This window comes from Cnephaeus nilssonii, assembly GCF_951640355.1.
Source record: "Cnephaeus nilssonii genome assembly, chromosome: 9".
Classification (NCBI taxonomy): domain Eukaryota; kingdom Metazoa; phylum Chordata; class Mammalia; order Chiroptera; family Vespertilionidae; genus Cnephaeus; species Cnephaeus nilssonii.
This window is the reverse complement of record NC_137080.1, coordinates 415,666-430,361: the sequence shown is the minus strand read 5'-3', so window position 1 is coordinate 430,361 and position 14,696 is coordinate 415,666. Positions and strand designations below refer to the sequence as shown.

General features: G+C 63.8%; 1 protein-coding gene across 9 annotated transcripts in view; it reads right to left on the bottom strand.

Annotated features, from left to right (window-relative positions):
* Positions 1-14,696, bottom strand: part of WDR27 (WD repeat domain 27) — a 49,902-nt gene that overhangs the window by 7,019 nt on the left and 28,187 nt on the right. For 2 of the 9 annotated variants that reach the window (XM_079780049.1, XM_079780045.1), the window contains exon 25: positions 3,968-4,219. The exons of 2 other annotated variants lie outside the window; for them this stretch is intronic. In XM_079780049.1, coding sequence (XP_079636175.1) covers positions 4,169-4,219 — 51 coding nt within the window. In that variant the 3' untranslated portion in view covers positions 3,968-4,168. Of the gene's footprint in view, positions 1-3,967; positions 4,220-9,165 lie in introns of those variants that run through there. 5 more of the 9 variants (XR_013813932.1, XR_013813933.1, XM_079780051.1 and 2 more) reach the window with 5 other exon arrangements.

Genomic DNA, 14,696 nt, shown 5'->3' with positions numbered 1-14,696 from the left:
CCCTCTCCCTCTCCTCCCTCCCCCTCCCCTCCCCTTCCCCCTCCTCCTCCCTCTCCCCTCCCTCTCCTCCCTCCCCCTCCCCCTCCCCTTCCCCTCCCCTCCCCTTCCCCTCCCCTCCCTCCTCTCCCTCTCCCCTCCTCCTCCCCCTCCTCCTCCCCCTCCCCCTCGCCCTCCTCCTCTTTCTCCGTCCCCACGGCGCGTTGGCTCACGCTGTCGGGCGGTTGGAATTCTAAACGTGGAGAGTTTCTGTCTTCACTTGTGTTTGTTGTGACACTGGCCACACAGGCCGCGCGGGCCTACGGCTCACACCTCACGTATGATGCATGTATTCTCATTTTAACACACGACCGGGCATGACAGGCGTAAACCGTGAGCGCGTTGAGTCTCGGAAAAACTCAAAGCGACGGCAGAAGCGCCCGCGTGACCTTAAGGGTTTATTTCCACTCGTTCACGGCGATCACGCGAGTAACAATCCCAGGGAGACGGGGACCTGAAAGGTCCGCAGACGGAAACGTGTGCCCAGGGACGGCTGCGACGCACAAGCAGGTCCTGGAGCCGAGAGACGCCCGAGGCGGTGGCACCTGCCCGGCACCCAGGTCCTTGAACGAGTTCCAGCAGCAGCAGCTGTGACAGACGCCGTGTGCTTTCCACGGAGCAGGACTGGCAACACGCCCCGACCCTCACCCTCACCCCTGACCCCTGACCCTCACCACCGACCCTGACCCTCACCCTCACCCCAACCCTCACCCCTGACCCTCACCCTCACCCTCACCCCTGACCCCTCACCCTCACCCTCACCCCCAACCCTCACCACCGACCCTGACCCTCACCCTCACCCCTGACCCTCACCCTCACCCCTGACCCTCACCACCAACCCTGACCCTCACCCCCAACACTCACCCCTGACCCTCACCCTCACCCTCACCCCAACCCTCACCCCCAACCCTCACCCCAACCCTCACCCTCACCCCCAACACTCACCCCTGACACTCACCCCTGACCCTCACCCCCGACCCTCACCCCTGACCCTCACTCTCACCCCTGACCCTCACCCCTGACCCTCACCCTCACCCCTGACCCTCACCCCCACCCTCACCCCCACCCTGACCCTCACCCCTGACCCCCGACCCTCACCCTCACCCTCACCCCTGACCCTCACCCTCACCCCTGACCCTCGCTATGACTTGGCCACGCCCAGTTGGGTGTTCAGTCGTCCCCGATGCGCTTCCCGTGGGTGGGCTGAGCGCTCGCTCCCGCGGCGGGGCCAGCGCATCCCCTGGCGGGACTTCGCTCACGTGGAAACGAGGCGCCCGTGGGCGGCGAACCAGAGGGGCCGCTGCCGTGGCGTGAGCTCCGCGGCCGGGAAGGTCGGCCCTGGACTGGGTGACACGGCTCCTCGTCTGACCGCGCGGCTCCGGGCGGGGTGCAGCGTCGCTAGGTAAACGCGACACGGACACCCTCCGTCCGACCGCTCGACCACTCCCGAGCTCACCTGCACCCTCGCGGCTCTCCCTCCTCCTCCGCGGGCGGCTCTCCCTCCTCCGCGGGCGGCTCTCCCTCCTCCGCGGGCGGCTCTCCCTCCTCCTCCGCGGGCGGCTCTCCCTCCTCCTCCGCGGGCGGCTCTCCCTCCTCCTCCGCGGGCGGCTCTCCCCCCTCCTCCGCGGGCGGCTCTCCCTCCTCCTCCGCGGGCGGCTCTCCCCCCTCCTCCGCGGGCGGCTCTCCCCCCTCCTCCGCGGGCGGCTCTCCCTCCTCCTCCGCGGGCGGCTCTCCCCCCTCCGCGGGCGGCTCTCCCCCCTCCTCCGCGGGCGGCTCTCCCTCCTCCTCCGCGGGCGGCTCTCCCCCCTCCTCCGCGGGCGGCTCTCCCCCCTCCTCCGCGGGCGGCTCTCCCTCCTCCGCGGGCGGCTCTCCCTCCTCCGCGGGCGGCTCTCCCTCCTCCGCGGGCGGCTCTCCCCCCTCCTCCGCGGGCGGCTCTCCCTCCTCCGCGGGCGGCTCTCCCTCCTCCGCGGGCGGCTCTCCCTCCTCCGCGGGCGGCTCTCCCCCCTCCTCCGCGGGCGGCTCTCCCTCCTCCTCCGCGGGCGGCTCTCCCTCCTCCTCCGCGGGCGGCTCTCCCCCCTCCTCCGCGGGCGGCTCTCCCTCTCCCTCCTCCGCGGGCGGCTCTCCCCCCTCCGTGGGCGGGTCTGCGAGCTGCCTGTGGGGATAAAACAGAACGTGCGGAGCTCGGGCATCGGCACTGCCCGCCACGCGAGCCGTCTGCCCCGGGAGAAGCCTCGGGAGCCGTCACGGGACCCGCTGCGCGTGGCCCGAAGCCGCCAGGACTGAGCTCACAGGCTCCCCGGGCCCGGCGGACACAGGGCGGACACAGGGCGGACCAGACGGACGGACGGACCAGAACAGCCCGGGGGCCGGCGCCTGCCGCAGGGGCACAGGAGGCCACGTCACCCACGTCACCCCGCGTCACCCACGTCACCCCGCGTCACCCACGTCACCCCGCGTCACCCCGCGTATGTGTCCAACCCCCGCCCCCGCTGCGGCAGGGCACTCCCAGGGCTGAGACTCAAGCACACACGCCTGACCTGCCCTCTCACCACGGAGGAGCCCGCAGGGGATTGTAAAAGACCTGGAAACACAAAAATGGATGCAAACACCCCAAAACGTACGCGATGCTGCAAGAGCCGGACTGAGACGCTTCTGGCCCCGCTGGTCCCGATCCACCTCCGAGCGCGGGCTCTGAGCTCCGCCCCGAAGCCCCAGCTTCCCTCTCCCCCGCGGACACTCGGCGGCTGGGACCCACCGGGACGCCGACCCACCGACCGGGACGCACACGTTTCCCAGTTACTCTTCCCGGTCGGCAGGGCCAAGGCCCTCGTCTCTGCACGAAGGCTGGTTCAGGCCCGGGCCCAGCCCAGCGGAGCCGAGGTGCCTATAAACAGCTTCCTGACCAGTTTGGGGGCGAGCGGCAGTGATGGGAAACGAGGCTCGGCTCAGAGAACACGAGAATCACGGGAAGCCCTGGGCGTGTGAAACCGTGCGTCCCACGGGACAATGTCTCCCACAGCCCCGGCCCCCGGACTCTGCGCCCTCCCCGCCCAGAGGCACCGTGGGTGGGGCCTCTCTCATCGAGGTCCCCATCCCTCTGTCGCCGGCCCGCCCATTCCCGCTCCACCGGGAGGCCCGATACGCCGCCCGTGAGTTCTGTGTGGAAACGAATGCCTTTCCGTGGGTTTCCCAAGGGGAGATTTGTAAGTGGGAAACCATGTTTACACATGGAATATTTAAAAGGTTAAAATGTTTATAAATGGAATATTATAAATGGATAAAAAAGTCTAGATAACTCTTAATCTTAGAAAAACAAAAATGAGTTATTCTAAATTTTGCTTCTCACAAACTTTGCAAGAAAAGTGTGTGTGACGACCAGGAGCCGGCGGGAGCCTGCGGTGTCTCCTGGGCAGAGATGGCAGGCGCACCGGGGGCGGGGTGGGGAGGGGCCCGGGGGACGGAGGCCCTGGGTCCCCAGGTGGGTGGGTGACCCTGGGCCTCCCGGGTGAGGCCAGGCCGCCGCAGAGGCCCTGACACGGGTGCCTTGCAGGGTGTCAGCCACGGGGTCGGGATTGTTCTAGAAGCATCCTGAGACCCGGCACCCTCAGAGGCGGGGCCGTGCACGGTTCCCCGGGAACGGCTGTGTCTGAGGAGGGGCCTCTGCTCCGGCTCTGCCAGCACCTGGGCGGGAGGCCCCGAGCAAGCCCCGCAGCCACGGAGGCCACGGGAGAGGCCGGTGCCCAGCAGAGCTCGGGCGCAGTCGGGGCTGGCACCTCGTTCTCACCACCGCGAAGGGCGTCCCTCCCATTCCACCCTGTCTCTGTCTCTCTCTCTCTCTTACTCCCTCCCTCCCTCCCTCTCTCTCACTCCCTCACTCTCACTCTCTCTCATTCCCTCACTCTCACTCTCTCTCTCTCTGCAGAGTCTCGGTTGTAAGCAAATACAAGGCTATTTATTGGGGAACATCGGCTTTAACTTCACCGCATTCTGCGTGGAAGGGCAGCACCGTGGGTCCATGGGTCCCGTGAGCAGCAGAACCAGGGCCGTGGGCACAGACGCAGCAGCACCAGCCGGGCCCTGAGCCCACGGCCCTGCCCCATCCACACGTCGGGGCCTGGCGCACAGGGCAGCGTCACTCGGCTACAAACAGCTGGAGTTTGCCGTCCAGGGTGGCGGTGACGAGCTGTGGAGGAGGAGAGACGCGTGAGCTCGTCCTCCGTCACTGGGGGGCCGTGAGGGGAGGGGCTGCGGGCACGTTCCCCGTGTTAATTGTCTACAACAGCGGTCGCCAACCTTTCGGACCTCACGGACCTCAGGGACCACCAGTTGGCGACCGCTGGTCTACAGCACAGACCAAGCTGCATCAAGCAGCCGGCACAGACCTGCCTGCCCCTCGGCCCTGCCCGCCTCCCACGCCACGCCCAGAGGTCTCGCCAGGGCCAGTTCCACCCCAGGTCTCCGCTGTGAGCCGCCGCGGGCTCAGGGCAGCACCGGGGCTTCCCAGGTCACGGTCCAGTCCCCTCCCCAGCCAGTCCTGCCCACCCCGCTGGCCCCCCACCTCCTTCCGGGGCAGCTGAGCAGGTCCTAGGCCCCCAGCCCTTCAGCTCAGGGGCAGGAGGACCCGGTGAGTATGCCCAGGCCTCAGGGACCTCCGCCAGAGTGTTGGGGGAGGGGGGGCAGGGCCCCACATGACAGGGGGAGGGCCCCACAGGAGGACTGAGTTGGGGGTTAGAGGACTGGGTTTGGGGGGGCAGGGCTGGGAGCAGCACTGTGAAGGAAGCAGCCCTCCCTTGTACCCCTTGGAGGCGCGGGTGTCCGGCTAACCAGCCTCGACCTTGGCCAGGGGCCCAAGTGCGCCGTGTCACCAACCCAAAGCCGCTGCGTGCGGAGACGAGAGCCTCAGGGGCCTGGGACCAAGCTGTGCCCTGGCCAGGATGGCACAGGGTCAGCAACACTGTGGCCCCAGGGGGCTGGCCCCGGGCACGGTGGTCACAGTGCTTGTCCCTGATCAGGCTTCTTAGGACCCCGGGCTGGTGGCTGAGTCCCAGCCCTATGGGGTCCAGGTGGGCCCTGGGCAATGCTGCCATGCTTGGGGGGGGCGTGCAGGAGGGCCTCGGACACAGCCGCCGTGATGGGGGGGGGCGTGCAGGAGGGCCCCGGACACAGCCGCCGTGATGGGGGAGGGGGGTGCCTGAGGGCCCCGGGCACAGCCGCCGTGATGGGGGGGGGCGTGCAGGAGGGCCCCGGACACAGCCGCCGTGATGGGGGAGGGGGTGCAGGAGGGCCCCGGGCACAGCCGCCGTGATGGGGGAGGGGGTGCCTGAGGGCCTCGGAACAGCCGCCGTGATGGGGGAGGGGGTGCCTGAGGGCCTCGGAACAGCCGCCGTGATGGGGGAGGGGGTGCAGGAGGGCCTCGGAACAGCCGCCGTGATGGGGGAGGGGGTGCAGGAGGGCCCCGGGCACAGCCGCCGTGATGGGGGAGGGGGTGCAGGAGGGCCTCGGACACAGCCGCCGTGATGGGGCCAAGCTGCTTTAAGAATGTTCTTTCTTGGCCTCCGTCAGAGGCAGCAATGCCCCCCCCCCCCCCCCCCGCCCGTGTTAAAGGGAGGGGCTTGTCTGTTCCAGTCACTCAGACAGGCCCTGGCTCTCCTTCCCCGCCATCTCCTTTGAACTTGTCTACAATCTGACCTTTTACCTCAGGGCCCACGCCCCGGGTGTGTCTGTGACGGTGGAGAGAGGGGGGCGCGGGGAGCCCCATGGGCCACGGGGAGGCGGGAGGGAGCCCTGAGAGACACAGGGACACAAAACAGGTCCCGTGGAGCCAGGTGGCTGAGCGGTGAACTGGGCACCAAGAGGTCCTGCTGGGTCCTGGTCAGGGCACGTGACAGAGCAGAGGGTCGCGAGCTGGGCGTGTGCCCGGGCGGCGCCCAGGCTGTCTATGCGGCGGACTTGTGAGTTCTGACCTCACAGGTGCCACCCTCGTCACTGCTCCCGTCACTGCTCCCTGGGAATCGTCCCCCACAGCCACGCCGGCCCCCGCTTCGCAGCGCCCCCGAGCTGAGGCCATCTCTTCATTCTCTGAGCACGGGAACCCTGCTTTGACAGGAATGGGAGGAGACGCCATCAGGGGCCCACCCCCCTGTGGCCCCAAGTGCACTCAGAGGGTCAGGAAGGGGGCAGGGAGCACGGGGCGGGGCAGAGGGTGGGGCCTCTCGCCCTGCGGGGCCGAGCCTGCCTGGATGCTGGTGGACTCGAGTGGGGCTCTGGGTGCCCAGCGGAGCGGTGAGGGCCGGGCCTGGGGAACCAGCCGTCACTCAAGTAAAGCTGTGGCCTCGGAGCTTAGTACTGTGGGGTGGTCCCGGCCTCTGCCTCGTCCCCCTCTTGCAGGAGTTGCTCCCACATCGGGGTCGGGTTGAAGCTAAAGGGAGATCCCTGTCCCGGCCTTTTAAGAGCCTGCCCCTGAGGCATTTCAACGCCCTTGGTTTTTTTTGCATTTCCTTTCATCAAGTCCTCCATCCTGTCCCCCTATCTGCTCCTGTGGACACGTGATCTTGCTCAGACCACCTGACCTCAGAGGAGGACGGAGGTGACCCCCGGGACAAGCCCGGCTGCCTCACGTCCTGAGGCTCCCACTGAGGTGAGATGCGGAGCCGGTGCAGGAGGTGCCGCTGGACAGGACCCTGCCCCTGGCCCCCCCGCCCCCCCTCCTGCCCTCCTTGCTGCTGGGCCAGGCGGGCCCTCGTGCAGGGCCCTCCGGGAGCCACACCCACAGGGTGGAGAGGGAGGGGCTCCTTTGCACTGAGAGCCTGGAAGGTTCCTTGTGAAGACGTCCTGAGGCAGAGGCGGGCGGGGAGGCGCCCTTGCCTGGTCCGGGCACCGCTGCGCTGCTCGCCGGCTTCAGGGGAGAAACGTTGAGGCCGTTCCCCTTCGGATCAGAGCGAGAGCCGGCCTGCGCTCAGCCTCGGAGCTTCCGGCCGAGCAGCTCTGCTCCCCAGATGGTCCGGGAGCGGCCCGCCGAGCGCCCCGCGCCTTCATCCTAATCCCACTCCTCCTCCGCCCGGATCCAGGGTGAACATTCCACTCGCTGCTGCCAGTCCGACATGTGGGAACGCTTTGTGGTCGCCTCTGGCTGCTCGCAGCGGCGGTTCCAGGAACTCCGTCCCGGGTTCTGCCGGGTGGACGGCAGTGACTCAGCGCCCAGCGGGGACCCAGGCGGGGACCCAGGCGGTGCTCCCTGCCCTGGGACGTCCACGTGCAGGAGGGCAGGGCCGCCCGGGGCGCACACCCACGCCCACGCCCACACCCTCACCCACACCCACACCCACACCCACAGACTCCGGGCCCAGGCCGCCTGGGCTGTGCTCGCCCAGGGAGGAGGCAGGGAGGCTCCCGCCACTGGGCAGGTGGGTGTGTGGGACTCGGGCGGCGTCCACACCCACTCCGGCGCTGACACCCGCCATCCCCGCTGTCCGGGGTCCCCTCCTGCACCCCTGCCTCCACCCACCCACACCCCAGGGGACCAAGGTGCCGTTCACCCGAGTCCGGGGCCCGACTCTGACGAGCAGCTTTCTCAGCCGTCACGGACGGAGGGGCCCTGGCCGGGCTGGCACCTCGGACAGCTGAGCCCGGTGACCAGCGGTCACAGCAGCCTGACGACAGCACCACTCCATCAGGCCTGGCAGCGCCGGTGCGGGGAGGACTCTGTGAGCAGACGCTCCGACGGGGATGACCTCCGGCCCAGGACAGATGGCGGCCTCCCGCGGTGAACAATTCCGGAAGCACCGAGCGAGCGAGCGCGGGTTCGGGGAACAGGGTTCCTCCTAGGCTCCCAGGGCCTCCCGTCTCCGAGGCGGCTGCGGGCTTCCCGCTCCTTTTGTTGGAAAGTAGATGAGAGAGTTCGCTTCATGCCTCGGGGTCGTGTCGGCACATGTGGCTGCTCACAGTGTTTATTTCTGCGGTGGCTTCCTCTGTTACCTAGGAAACCTTGCTCTCTGTGGCTGTAGCCATCTTGGTTTGGATTAATTTGCATACTCGCTCTGATTGGATGGTGGGCGTGGCTTGTGGGTGTGTCTGAGGTATGGTCAATTTGCATATTTGTCTATTATTAGATAGGATGCTACAAACAATAATTCTAACATCTTAGGTTATTAAAGGTCTAATTCTTCTTTTTGCAAAAAGGAAAAACTAGGTAAGTAGGAAAACATCTCATTTCATGGAATAGAAAACAGTATCATCACAGTCATTCCTTTCCAAATTGAATTCGAGATTCAGTGCGATCCCTATCCAAACCCCAACTTCTTCTTTAGACACAGAAACGTGATCCGCTCCTCAGGCTCCGATGGAAATGCCAGGGGCCCTGCAGAGCCACGAACCGGCTGGGAGGTCCCCTTCCAGCTCAGCACTTACTGCCCAGCTGCGGTCACCACGACGGGGAGCGGCGTGGCCCATGGACGGACACGGAGCCTGGAACGGAACTGAGCACGCAGCAATTAACAGCACACGGTCACAGCACACGGTCACAGCACACGGTCACAGCACACGGTCACAGCACACGGCCACATCACACGGTCAGAGCACACGGTCACATCACACGGTCACAGCACACGGTCACAGCACACGGCCACATCACACGGTCAGAGCACACGGTCACATCACACGGTCACAGCACACGGTCACAGCACACGGTCAGAGCACACGGTCACAGCACGCGGTCACAGCACACGGTCACAGCACACGGTCACATCACACGGTCACAGCACACGGTCACATCACACGGTCACATCACACAGTCACAGCACACGGTCACTGCACACGGTCACAGCACACGGCCACATCACACGGTCAGAGCACACGGTCACATCACACGGTCACAGCACACGGTCACAGCACACGGTCAGAGCACACGGTCACATCACACGGTCACATCACACAGTCACAGCACACGGTCACAGCACACGGTCACAGCACACGGTCACATCACACGGTCACAGCACACGGTCACAGCACACGGTCAGAGCACACGGTCACAGCACGCGGTCACAGCACACGGTCACATCACACGGTCACAGCACACGGTCACATCACACGGTCACAGCACACGGTCACAGCACACGGTCACAGCACACGGTCACATCACACGGTCATAGCACACGGTCACAGCACACGGTCACAGCACACGGTCACAGCACACGGTCATAGCACACGGTCACAGCACACGGTCACAGCACACGGTCACAGCACACGGTCACATCACACGGTCAGGACCGTTCCCTGGAGGAGAGAACCCCCTGCAGCAAATGGGTGGGACACCTGCCTGTGTCTCCAAAGAACTGGAATAGAATTTCTCCCAAAACAGGATTTCTCCGAAGGAGCTATGGACCATCAAACGCATGACCTGTGTTCAACGTCCTTCATCGTGCAGGGATGCTCACTGAAGCCACGAGCTGCCACTGTGCACCCCAGAATGGCTCCCGGGGAACCGGCAGGAACAAGTGCCGGCAACTCCGCGGGGCTCTCGGGACCTCGCGCTGCATGTGGAGCGTAAACCACGGAGCCCCGTGCGAAGTTGGGCAGCTCCTCACGCGGTTAACACAGAGCGGCCCCGGACTCAGGAGCCCACTCCCAGGAGCATTCATCGTGAGCCGAGACGTTCAGACAGAACCTGTGTGAATCTTCACGGCAGCTTCCACCACTCAGCGCCGCCCACAGTGGAAACCACCCCGAAGCCATCTTCAGCGGGAGGAGCAGAGGGAGGCCCCGTACCACGCGGCGTTTCAGCCATGAGGAAGGCGGGCTGCCCCGGGCGGCCCCGAGGGGGGTCTGAGTGACAGGCGCCGGCACCAAGGGCACGAGCAGGGAGGTCCCGGACGGGAAACATCCAGAAAGGCGGGTCCCGGAGACGCAGATCAGTGCTGGCAGGCGCGGGGCGCGGGGCTGCCTGCCTCCAGGTGTGGGTTCTGTGGGTCACGTGTCTGGCGTGGGCAGTGCTGACGGTTGCACAAAGTTAAACATGGTCAGAGCAACCGCACCGCACAGTTAAAGGGTGGGTTTTGTGCCATGTCAGCTAAGTCTCAACAAACTACGTAATAAAGTGCCTCCGAGACACTTACAGATGGAGCGCAGCTGGACTGGCTGCAGGGCGGGGGGGGAGGGGGAGGAAGGGTCAGTGTGCAGAGGCGAGGGCGAGGGGGCTGGTGGTGGGTTCAGGGGGTTCTCCCTGAGGGGAGGGCTGGACGCGGAGGTGAGGGCGAGGGGGCTGGTGGTGGGGTTCGGGGGGTTCTCCCTGAGGGGAGGGTTGGACGCGGAGGTGAGGGCGAGGGCGAGGGGGCTGGTGGTGGGTTCAGGGGGTTCTCCCTGCTCCTAGAGAGACTTGAAATGCTGCACCATGTCATTCCTTTTGGAAGAACTACATAAATCCTTATAAAAAGGGGGCTGCTGAGGAGAACTATTGTGAAGCCACATAATAAAAGCCTGTGGGCTCTGAGTGCGGGGACAGCCGTGTGAAGCAGCAGCCGAGACCCTCACACGTGGCCGGGCACTGCTCATCCCGAGGAACCTGGAGTGACGGGGCGCTGCCAGTCCCCTGGGCCACACACAGGCACAGGCACAACGGTGACGTTTTAAATAAAATTTAAGAACAGATTACGTCCATGCGAAACAGTAGGAAAATATAATGAACACATCCTCTTAGGGGAAGTTCTCCTAAGCCTAATAAAAAAAACAAATCTTAGATTTTTTTCAAAATATCATAAACACAAAGATTATCGCTAAGATATGGAAAGGAGTTGATCCCGAATAAAAACAGGCGGATAAATAATTCACAAGAAGTGGAATACAAACGCCCGGAGACGAAGCGGAGTCCGTTCGCTCGCCGCCTGAGACCCCAGCTCCCCTGGAGGACGCCACCGTGTGTGTGGGAGGGGGAAGGAGGCGATTCGCCCAGAAAAACTGAAACGGGCGCTCCGTGGGCGCTTAGCTGGGCCTGCGCCCTGCGGCCAATACGTTTAAACAGCAATTATCCCAGTTTGCTGCCACACCTCCCTCGAGCTCCATTAGGAGACGAACAGGTGGCCCACACCTGTTGGAGGGACTCGCCAATGTTTGCTAAAAGCTGCTCAAGAGTGAGGGCTCCGACTCGGCAATGACACGTCGGAAAGCGTTCTGGGGAAACAGCCGCGGGGTGCCTCCCACAGCCGGCCCCGGCCAAGCCACCAGACGCCCCTCAAGTGTGAATTCCATCAACGATGGTGCCGAGTACCTAACCCCATCAGGTGGGAAATCAGGCTGAAACCAGGCCGTGCACGTGCGTGTCTGTACACACCTGTGCGCGCACACGTTTGGGAAAAGCCTGCGAGTTTACACACGTGTTAGCGGCGACCTCTGTGCCCGGGAAGCGAGTGACCAAGAACGGACACTGTGTTCCCCGTTTGTGCTCGCTTTGTCTTGCTCGTGCATGTTTTCTACTGGCCCTTTAAGAAGTGGGAACCATCTAGAAAGAACATCCCTTCTGAAGCTAGAATGACCCCCAAGGCGTCCCTGAGGTGGGTGCCTCTGGACTCCCCACGATGCCCGCAGAGGCTGCGCACTGAATCCTGGCGGAACCGTGCTCCTCATCGGGCGGGACTGCCTTGTCCCTGGGCTCCGGCTCTGGGTGAGGGAAGCAGACGTGAGTGCCGGCCGGCCCCTGGATGAGTCACCGCTGCTGAGCCCATCGTCCCACAGGCAAAGGCCGCGTCCGTGTGGCTTCAGGGGACGACGTGCTGTGGTGCCTCCTCCTCGGCGTCACATAGCTGTCCGCTGACTAGTTGCCCTGGAATAGAAACTAGTTGTGGTGTGTAACCCGCCGCCCTCCTGGCCTTGGGCAACAGCTACAACAAGGAAATATGTGTGAGAGGAACCCTGTGTGCTGAGAACTAAAATGCTGCAACCTATTTCAACAAGAATTTTTCAAGCTGGGCTTATAAATCACTTACAGGGAAATGGGGCCGAGCTGGAATTACCGCCAGCGGCCACATTCCTGCGCCGTGACCGCAGCCAGCTGGGGCCGGGCCACGCAGCCCGCCGGAGGCTGGGCCAGAGCATCAGAACAGACCCGGCCAGACCTCAGTCCACGCCACCGAGGATAATGGGAACCATCTTCCGTGGCCTCGGCTCAAACGCTGCAGCACAAACAGTTGCAAATGTGTCACTGGCAACCCAGGCGCCCTGCCCCACGCACGGGCCGGCACGCTGCCGTGGAAACCCCGTGGCCGCTCAACCAGGAGGACAGCCACGGCCGAGGGGCCACAGCGAACACGGCCCCCCCTCCTCCCACCGGTCCCGTCTGACCCTGTGCTACACACACCTCCTCCGGCACCGCACTGCCGTCCTGCGCGTCACAACACGAGTGCTGACTGGGATGAGAGGGGACGCTGACTCCCTGCAATGTCGCAACCCAGGCCCAGGACAGGCCACGTGAGAAACGCCAGCTGCTTGGGACCGAGGGACACCTGGAAGGGAGCGACCCTGCCTGTCACCGGGGCCACCCGACTATGACGTCAATTCGACACCCAGGTCTGGGCACGGGTGGCGTGCGCGGGTGGCATGTGTGAGCAGCGTGTGCAATTGGCGTGTGCGGATGGCGTGTGCGGGCAGAGCGCTGGACTGCACCACTGACCTCACCGAGCTGACCGCGCGGAGCGGACTGGCTCCGCGAACCAAGCAGCTCCAGAAGGGGCTTGGGCGGAGCAGACGACGCCCTGGGAGGCGGGGACCCAGACGTGGGGCGGCGATGAAGGACGATCGGAGCTGGGTGACGACGGGAGGGGAGATGTTTCCCCAGACACAGAGGCAGCACCTGCACAGGCTCTCGTGTGCGGGGGCGCGGCCAGGACAGGCCAGCGCGTTAGGGCGACTGGGGTGTATGTGGGAGGAAACGGGGGGGGGGGGGGGGGGGGGCGTGCGGTTAGAGGAGCAAGTCACGGATCTACACGAGCCGCCTCCCTGCCCCAAGGTGATGGGGATCGACCGTGTTCTGCAGAGAGTGACGCAGGGACCGGGCAGGGGCCGAGCCTGCCCGTCTCCAAGAGGGTCCCTGACAAAGCGGGGCCTGATGGCAACCCGGGTCCCTAACACAGCAGGCCTGGCGAGGACCAGGTTTAGCAGGTCAGACATTCCCGTCAGACGGAGATCAGAGGCAAAACCGCTGGCGCTGGGATCCACGTCCGCCCCACCACGACAGGGCCACACGCAATGCTGAGGTCCATGTCCGCCCACCACGACGGGGCCACACACAATGCTGATGTCCACGTCTGGCCCACCACAACGGGGCCACACACAATGCTGATGTCCACGTCCGCCCACCACGACGGGGCCACACACAATGCTGATGTCCACGTCCGCCCACCACAACGGGGCCACATGCAATGCTGATGTCCACGTCTGGCCCACCACAATGGGGCCACACACAATGCTGAGGTCCACGTCCGCCCACCACAACGGGGCCACATGCAATGCTGATGTCCACGTCTGGCCCACCACAATGGGGCCACACACAATGCTGAGGTCCACGTCTGGCCCACCAAAACGGGGCCACACGCAATGGCTACAGAAAGGAACTCTGCTCTCACGGGCGACCTGGGAGGAAGAGAGCCCGGGCCCGGCCACGGCAATGACCGGCGCTTATTTTCACCCGATGCCTGAGGGAGCCGACAACCCCACACGCAACCACGAGTCACCAACTGGCGCTGGGCCTCTGGGGAGCGTGCGCGCACGTGTGATCTGGGGGAGAACCCCGCACAGTCGCGAGAAGTGGTGGGTGTGGACGGCTGGCCTGTTTCCTTGTTTGCGGGAAGTGTCGCCTCTCACGCTCAGAGCGCCGGCGGGAGTGCGTCAGAGATGGCGGCATCGGTGGAGGAAGTCCTATCGCTGCCGTTGTTGAGTCTTTCCTAAACAGGTGCTCACATCTGTCAGGTAACCTATTGACGTGACGCACATTAACTTCCGTTCGCTACACCAGCCTTGTCCCTGGGGTAAGTCTCATGCTGACGGTATGTAACCTTTACATGTTGCTGGATTGGATTTGCTAATAATTTGCTGAGGATTTTTGCAGCTATTTTTAGGAGACATTTGTCTAATTTTCTGCTGATTTTTTAATCCGAGTGATATCGACCTCAGGGATTGAGGAGGCGTTTGTGAAGCAAGATCAGTTCTCCTTTAAATGTCTAGTGGGGTCACCATGAGGTCATCTCATCCTGGGATTTGCTTTGTGAACACTTGTTGTTATTATTTATTACAATTTAATGTTGTTACTTTCATATAACTACTGCAGCTTCTGTTCATTCTTCATCTCTCTCCACAACCTGTGTCTTCCCAGGAATCTCCCGTCACCTGAGCGCCTAAATGTCCTGGTAGGTTGGCAGCCACGTCCCCCTTCCGTCCCGGAGTCTAGACATTGGAGTCTTCTCTTCTTCCTGGCTCAGCTTTGGCGCTGACTCCTCACTTCCCTCCTTCGAAATTTCAGATACTCTAACATTTGGGCATACAAACGTCTCATCCGGGTAGAAGCTGAAGTTATTTGTATCTCCTACTCATCTATGAGAACATTTAAGTATGCAACACATCTATGAATGTCTGAATTCTTCTGTGAGCCGCTCAAAGTCTCATTTCACGAGATGACTTCT